The sequence below is a fragment of the Mastomys coucha genome, unplaced genomic scaffold (assembly GCF_008632895.1).
Source record: "Mastomys coucha isolate ucsf_1 unplaced genomic scaffold, UCSF_Mcou_1 pScaffold7, whole genome shotgun sequence".
NCBI lineage: Eukaryota > Metazoa > Chordata > Mammalia > Rodentia > Muridae > Mastomys > Mastomys coucha.
In genome coordinates, this window is record NW_022196913.1 from 29,117,493 (window position 1) to 29,125,906 (window position 8,414).

The following is an 8,414-nucleotide window of genomic DNA, read 5'->3' on the forward strand; positions in this document are numbered from 1 at the left end:
TCTCTCTCTCTCTCTCTCTCTCTCTCTCTCTCTCTTTCTCTCTCTCTCTCTCCCTCCTACCCCTTTTTTCTTTTTTGAGACAGTATAGCCCTGACTGGCCTGCAATTTATAGAGATCTTCCTCCCAAGTGTGCTGGGATTAAAGGCCTATGCCACCATGCACAGTCCTGACAGTATTTATAAAAAAATAAAACCAATTTACGACTGGGGGAATGCAGACCAGAATGCTTACCTACATGTGAGAACCTAAATTCAGTTCACAGCTCTGAGGGAAAAGTCATTTTTTTAAAAAAAGGTATATTGAGGTATAACTCACTTAGAATAAACTACACAAACTAAGTATAATGTGATAGATTTTGATGCATGGCCATGCCCTGGAGCCGTCTCTGTAACCGAGCTAATGAGTATATCCCCCTGAAAGATTCTGTGCAACCCTTCATAGACACACCTTCCCTTAAATCGCACTACCAGACGTCCTTGAAATTTCTTGTTTTGTAGAATTAATGCTGAATGTATTCGTTTTTGGATCGTCTCCACCAAGAAGTTGTTTCCATCAGTCTATTAGTAATTTTGTTGGGGTAAATTGTGGAGGTCCCGCTCTGAGATCCGGAGTGCTATTCATTAGGTCTATGAACTAAAAGTCTCCTTGATCACCACCGTCTTGCAAGAGTTCTGTATTTTACTGACTTTTCGAAAGGTAAATGAACCAATTACGTAATCATCCCAACTACAATGACCTTCGGTCGCTGTTTGGATCGAAAATGTCCCCGAAAGGCCAATGTGTGGGAAGACTTGATCCCCAAACCCTGCCACTGCTGGACACACTGGAAGGTTTAAGAAGTGGGGTCCGGTGGAAGGAAGTGACCTCACTGGGTGCGTGCCTTCCTCGCTCTGCTTCTCCACCCGCCGGAGCCGTTTTCCTTCAGCCCGGCACTGTTGATGCTCATTCTGGCCCCAGCCCCAAAGTAAACTGTTCAAAGCAGTGGACTAGACTGGTGAGTCAGAATAGATCCTTCCTTCTTGTAAATTCATCAAATCGCAGGTAGTGTGACCAGTGACAGATAGCCCATTAACCCATTTTTCCTTATGAAAACAAATGAAAACTTAAAAAAGAAAAATGTTCTCAGAGTTGTAACTATGTATGTGTTCCCCCCTCCCCCTTTTCTTTTCTAGGTTAGCTTCCTCCCTTGCCTCAGAACACACTTCGTTATTTCTTAGAGGAAGAGGCTTCCGGCTCTCCTGCATTCTGCTTTCCCTTGGCTGACGTGACTCTTCGGAGGCAGAGAGGTCTGTGGACCACCCAACCCGTGAAGGAAATTGCCCCTGGTATGGACATGCCAGTGTCTGGCTGTGTCTCTGGTTCCTTGGGAGTTGGCTTGGTCTCTGACCTTGGGACTTATGTAACCCTCATCAACTGAATCTTTCTGAACTCATCAGCAAGCCAGGGGTTGGAGGAGGCCTTCTGAGCAGCCCTTGGGGGATCACCCAGGATCCTCTTTGTTGTGGCTCCCTGGGAAGAAAGCCCCACTAGGAGCTTAGTAGCCACATAGCAGAGTAAGCGGGGCTGTTTGTGCCTCTGTCAGTTGCCACTCAGGGGCGGTTCCCTGTGCACTCTGCAGGGGGTTTGGGAGGGCGGGGGAAGACGTCAGGCCTGGGAGCGAAGGCTCCATATTGTGGTAGTGCGCGAAGCCCACAGTCAACACTTTCTGTCTTGGTGATTTGTGAAGCAGTATCACCCTTCTGCCTTCATCATGTCCAGCTGGGACCCGAGAAGAACTCAGCCTTGAAGTCTGGGAACTCGCCCTCGTCCTGGTCCTGGTCTCTGCTCAATGCTGATCAAGGGTCTGCCTGGAGTTCTCACTGCCAGTTGCTCCTTAAATGGACTCTCTCCAAGCGTTGGGGATGGGGAGGGAAAGCTCATGTCAACATTCTAAGTCCAAACTTGAGGACAGACAGTTTCCTGGGTACAGGGGAACCTGGGGTCAAAATCTGTACGTTGAACTCCTTACTCCCAAATTCTAGAATGAGGACGAGATGAGCCCCTTAAGAGTGGCTCAAAATGAAGCCGTCGAGGTGGGTCCTAATCCAATTTTACTGGTGTCATAAGGTGACTAGGCCCCACAGTGGGATTTGGGGAGGGCACCTAGTGGGGAACTAGGTGGAGAGGAGCGGGCCACCTGTGGGCCCAGGAGGCGAGGTCATATAGGACATTTCCAGAACTGATTAAGGCTTTGCCTTCCTGGAAGCAACCACCCACGAATTCAATGGATTAATGCTACCCCTTAGGGGTGAGTCTATTGTAAAAGGCCAGTTTGCTTAGGTCTTTTGCATATTATGCTCTATACGGATTAGGGATTCTGCCAAATGCCTTGACTTTGTACCAGAGCCATGAGCCAAAACAAGACAACTTACCCAAGCTGTAGTATTGTGTTATTAGCAACAGAAAATGCACTCAGACAAGTGTTAAAATTCGTATTTCAGGATCGTATCTGGACACCAGGAGCTCAGAAAATGCCTTTCTCATACTTCTCTGTAAAATAAAAGACTGGAAAAAGTGGCTAACTGTGGAGTGTATAGAAGATAGACTGTAGAGAGCGAGGGCATGCGCAGAGGCAGCTGCACACCCCAGACAAGCCAATTATACAGTTCTGGACCACGTGGTGTTGCTGACGTGTGAATGCTAATATCTTATCTCCCAGCATGAGGTCCTCACGGGTCTGGGACTCGTTGGTGAGGAAGTACAATTTTACATCCACATTAATCGAACACTATCAAGAAAAAACTCAAATGATTTAAAAAAAAAAAGGCCTTCAACAATGATCTGGTGTAGAAAAGGGTAAAAACAACACAGCCACTTTAACCCAGAAATAAGAAATCCTGTCAAATATTTATTAATGAGATTCAACTCTGTTGATCACATGATGTCAAACACTAGAAAAATGAAGCAATGTATACAGGTTTATTGAGCAAAATATATATTTCTCAACAACTCAGATTTATCTCACAAGGTATAGCACGTAACAATCACAGTATTAAGTATTCAAGTAAAATTCTGTTTTAAAATAGCTGCACAGTAACTAAAACACTGGGATCCAGCCTTCAGAGAAGACAACCCATCGGACCCAATCTGAAGGTCATCACATCACAAAATAGGCTTGTTTACATCGTGTATCTGATCTTTATTCTCCCCTAAGTCCAGAAGAACAAAGATACTAAAAGAATAATCAAGCACTTGCTATGGGGCTCTGCTTAAAGGGTCCTCAGACAGAAAGACACAGATGAGCTCTGGCACTGTCAGTGAGCCCCACTCCCACTGGGAGACAGGATTATCATCATCATCATCATCATCATCAAATTATGTCATTTGAGTTGATAATTGCTGCCAAGAAGTCCTGGTAACAAATGCCCAGAAAATGTGCCCTTTTCACAGAAGGTGTTTAATAGAATAAAATAGTGCCTCATAAACAGGGGAGGCAAGTGTCTCCAGCTTGGTATAGGGAGGACTGTAAACCTTTTTTAGCAGCTTTGTAGCAAATCCTTTAGGCTCTGCAGGCCATCCTGTCACAACACAGATACTCAGGCATGGGGCACTGTGGCTATTCACTCACAGATTTAATGAAATAACAGTTCTAACCTACCCCAACCCATTGGGATATATTAAAAAACAAAAAAACAAAAAACTTTACACATGAGTTATACAAAATCAGGTGGCAGGTCAAATCTGGTTCATAGATTGTGGTTCATTAACCCTTGTCCTTACATAACTGAATAGGCATCTGTCACACATTTTATGGAACAGTAACAAAGATTCATAAAACAAAAAAACCACTCCTTAGCTAGGCATGGTAGCATGTGTAATCCCAGCACAGAAAGTAGGGCAGAAGAGTTCCCAGCTCAGCCTGAACTACATGAGGCCCAAACTCAAAAGCCCCTAAAAATAATAAAAAATCTACTCTTAGCTGATTTAGTGACAACATGTCTATAGTTATAGATATTTGGGAAGCTAAGGATCATTTGAGCCCAGGAGTTTAAGGCCAACAGGAGATCCTGTTTAAAAACATCAAAAACCAAACTCATCATCATCCCATAACCTAGAAGCATTTTTCTAAGTAAGATGTTCTTTCATGTTAACTTTTTGGTGATGATTAATCTCATGGTCTCCAGTATGCTAAGCATATACTTTACCACTGATACCCACTCCCATTATTTTAATTACAAAAATTGATTACATTTATTGTAACAAATGTGTGGGCCAATGATCTATCCAGTGAATCAAACGTGCACACACAAAAAGTACAAACTTGCCACCTAGTCCAGGAACCCACTGGTTGACGCTGTTTAACATGTTTTTGGGATGAGTTTACATCTCAGTGGGTGTATGCGTTTTCTTCAAAATACTAGCAGAACATTTTTACTCTTGATTGAAAAAAAAGGTGGGCACAAACCTTAAGAAATTAGAAGTGTTGGGGCTGGTAAGATGGCTCAGAAGTTCAGAGCACTGGCTAAGCAGCTTATCTTTAGAGGACCAGGGCTCACTTCCCAGAACCCACAAGGTGGATCACAACCATCTATAACTCCATTTCCAGGTGATCTGATGCTCTTTTCTGGCCTCTTGAGGGCACCACTATGCATGTGGTGCACAGATATATAGGCAAAACACCCATGTCCATAAAACAAAATTTTAATTAGAAAATGTGATAGAAACCAACTATACACACTGTACAAAAGAATAGCATAAACAGACTATGAACATCCTGAGTTGTGACTCTTGCCACTTGGGCAGGGTCCCTAGGATGAAGATTTCTACTTTCTTCTTGTGCTCAAGGTCTTTAAGAACCATGACTTCCTTATTAGAAGTTCCCAGTGGCTTGGGACTTAATGTTTAGGAACCACTGCAGCTTGCTCTACTGTCATTCCCATTGATGTCTCATAGAGAGCATCCAGAGTATGCCAGTGGGCTCTGAACAGATGGGCCTGGAGCAGGGAACTCCATTGTTGCCTGTTGTGAGTAAATATCTTCTAGGTAGATGGGAGGCATGTCTTCAAAGACCTAGATTTTCCTCATTTAAATTGTTTCAAAGGGAGACCAACACCAGTTGCAGGAAGTTTTGTTGTTTGGTATGTGCGTGTGTATTTTGAATTTATGGGAGTGTATTCCTCTGCTGCATTTGTGGAGGTCAGAGGTCAACACTGTCATGTCTTTCTGTAGGTTCCAGGGATGGAACTTCGGTCTCAGGACACCAGGCTTATCCAGCAAAGCCTTTACCCACTAAGCTATCTGTGCAGGTCCCTGTGCGGTGTTTTGTTTTTGAATCATGAACCATAATTCTAAAGCATAAATCATGCTTTTCCTAGGTCAAAGGTGCCTGAGATTCATGGCTTTAGCTCTCTTCCACAGTGGACTGGCAATTGTGGAAATAATTTTTCACAGTGGTGAAAATGTATTTGCTCTTCTGCAGGTTTAGCAGCAGCCACACACAGGCACAGAAAACCTAGGTCAGACTTAGGCCGATGAACAAGGAGGCACCTGATTTCTTTCCTCCACAAAGTCCCCTCCTGAGCTCAAGGAGGGATAGGGAGGTACTGCTCATAATCAAAGTGGCTCCTGTCCTTGAGCTGCATTTCCACCATGTTGTGAAGCATTTTTTAATTCCAGGCACACACTGTCCTCCTTTAAGCCAAGTATGAATCTCTGTAAGCGGGGCATGGAGCCCTAAACAGCAGGAGGCAGCTGAGAGTCCATGCTGTCCACTGGCCTGCTGTCATGCCAGCTATGTAGGCAGGATAATAAGGAGCTCAAGGCCAGCCAGTGTGACTATCAGGACTCTGTCTCAAAAATTAAAATGAAAGAAAAAAAGCTATGGGTAGTTCAGTGGAACACATGCTAGTATGCACCCAGCTTGGGGAAAGAAACAAAGCCATGTTTTCCGTCCTAACAACCTGACTCTGTCGATTTTTGCCAACACTTTGAGGAACAAAATGAAGCATGAGCTTTAAGTTTAGGGTATTGGAGACTTCCATTACCCAGCTGTGGTAGAGCATGCCTGTGAGCCTAGCACTTTGGAGGCTGAGACAGGAGACCTCTGAGTTTGAAAGCCAGCTAGGCTACTTAGCAAGACCCTGTTGCATAAAGCCAAACCAAACCAGGATAAACCAAAGAAAGCAAAAAACAAAGCAATTCTGCTCCCAGTAATTTAAACAGCAGCCCAGAAACAAGGAGAAACACCCCCTCGTCCCATATAGCACAGGAAATCTGTGTGGTTTATAAAGAAGTCTTAGGAAACCAAAGCCTTTGCCACAACCCCCTGGAACAGGCAGCCAGCTGTTCATCAAAGCGGACAGATGCCTAGGCAGGAATGTGCACCTCCTCCTAACCTAGCTCCTATTACCTTGCCTCCTTCCCTGCATTCTGAGCCGAAGTTGAGCAGTCCCATAAGGACTGGGGACCCACTGCCCACACAATGACTACACTTTGTGAGGTGCCAGAGGGCATGTGAACACTCACTCTGTACCTTGTCCTGAGGCAGTGGGGTTGTGCTGGGGTCTCAGTACTGGCTGAGACCCACAGCTACAAGTATATGGCATCCATTGGTCCCTAGTTAGATAAGGGAAGGGTTAGGATTTATATCTAAGATATGAGGACTGGCTGAATTTTTAAAAATTCATAACTCTGATAACCTACTTTGTTTGTTATAAAAAAATAGATGGAATGTCCCTACAGATCTAGGTAGTTTTATTTCTTAAAGAAGCGAAGAACCCTACAAACCTCCGTAGCACACATACTTGACCTCTAGGTACTCATCAATGCCATACTTGGACCCTTCTCGCCCAAGGCCGGACTGTTTCACCCCACCAAAAGGACACTCCACTGAAGAGATCAGTCCTTCGTTCACACCGACCATGCCGACCTCCAGCTGCTCCGCCACTCTCCAGATCTGGGCCGGGTCTTGCGAGTAAAAGTAACCTAGCAGGGGAACAAAGGGACACAGACAGCTTGAGGAATTCTCTTGAAAGTCACTCGTGCCTGCCTCTGAGGATGCCTGGTCACGTGCCTGGTCATGTGGGCCCGAGGCTCTCCTGTTTGCAGGTAGAGCCCCAGGTTGGTTTTGTCTACATCTCCATCCCGAGAACCTTGGGCATCATGTTAAGCTTCTCTTTCTCTCTTGCTGGGGTTCTCCCCAGTCCCACTGGGATTTTGTAAACAGGAGCTTCTGTGCTCACTTCCAGCTCTTCAATCCATCCTCCTTTAGAGGACATGATGCTTCTTTAAGCCTTGCAGTAGGTCCTAGTTATCTATAAAATAAGCCCCCCCTGCTCAGCCCTGCCCAGAGTGTGACTGAGTCAGCATTTTCAGCTCACTCCTGACTGCAATTCATAGCCATTCTCTTAAAGCAAAATTTACCCATTACTGAAGTTTGCACCTCAAAAGCTCAAGAGTTTGTTAGGCAAGATGGTGCAGGCCTTTAATTCCAATACTCTGAAGACAGATGCAGATAGATCTTTTGTGAGCTCAAGGCCAGTTTGGTGTATAGAGAGAGTTTCGGGTAACCAGGGTTACCTAGAGAGGCCTTGTCTCAAAAATAAAAGAAAACTAGAACTTAAGAGTAATGCTTAAAAGGCAGAGCTTGGCATTGACTTATGTCATGACTATGGCGGCCGCCAGTCAGAAAAACCTACCTGCTAACCCAACCTCAGCTGCATTTGCGATGGCAACGGCCTCTTCCTCTTTATCAAACCTGCCAGAATTAAAACAGGTCATAAGCAAAAGCTGTGAGCTGATGAACAGAGAAAACCAGCTTTATTTTCTCCTAATTCACTTCCTAAATACCGACATGAAGGAGGTCAGAGTTGCAGAGTGATCCAAGGGAGTAGGTGCAGACATGGCAACTCGGCCTTCTCCAAGACCTGGTAAAGAAAGCAGTGTGGACCACCTTTTCTAAGAGAGAGGAAAAAGTGGACCAACCAGGCAGAGACATTGTCAAACAAAATCCTTTAAGGAAAGGACTACTGGTGGCTGGAGAGCTGGTTCATTAGTTAAGGGCACTTGTTGCTCTGGCAGAGGAGCTGGGTTTGACTCCCAGCACCCACATGGTGGCTCACCACTCTTAACTACAGTCCCAGCAGACCTGACATCCTCTTCTGAGCTCTTCCAGGTCCTGGATCCAAGGAGAAAATGGAATATTTTCAGACCACACTGATCTGAGAATTTTCCAGAAGAATGATTATTTGTTAAGGTGAGATGAAAGATCATACAAAGTTGTAGTTCATTTCCTATAGACTGCTAGGATAGAGCCCTTGAGGATATTAGAAATTGGGGGAGGGGGGAGGAAGCTGGGTGGTGGTGGCTCACACCTTTAATCCCAGCACTTGGGAGGCAGGGGCAGGTGGATTTCTGAGTTGGAGGCCAGCCTGGTC

At 45.1% G+C, this 8,414-nt stretch overlaps 1 protein-coding gene and 1 long non-coding RNA gene across 2 annotated transcripts in view; one reads left to right on the forward strand and one right to left on the reverse strand.

Moving 5' to 3' along the window:
- Nucleotides 1-777: 777 nt before the first annotated feature.
- Nucleotides 778-2,557, forward strand: LOC116081878. Its single transcript, XR_004115063.1, has 2 exons — nucleotides 778-994; nucleotides 1,173-2,557. It is a non-coding gene; the product is annotated as an uncharacterized LOC116081878 (long non-coding RNA).
- Nucleotides 2,558-2,874: 317 nt separating this feature from the next.
- Nucleotides 2,875-8,414, reverse strand: part of Aldh5a1 (aldehyde dehydrogenase 5 family member A1) — a 27,964-nt gene continuing 22,424 nt past the window's right edge. Inside the window, exons 9-10 of the mRNA XM_031358590.1 lie at nucleotides 7,677-7,735; nucleotides 2,875-6,963 (exon numbers count right to left, since the gene is read on the reverse strand). Of these exons, the coding sequence (XP_031214450.1) occupies nucleotides 6,758-6,963; nucleotides 7,677-7,735 (265 nt within the window). The 3' untranslated portion in view covers nucleotides 2,875-6,757. The remainder of the gene's footprint in view (nucleotides 6,964-7,676; nucleotides 7,736-8,414) is intronic.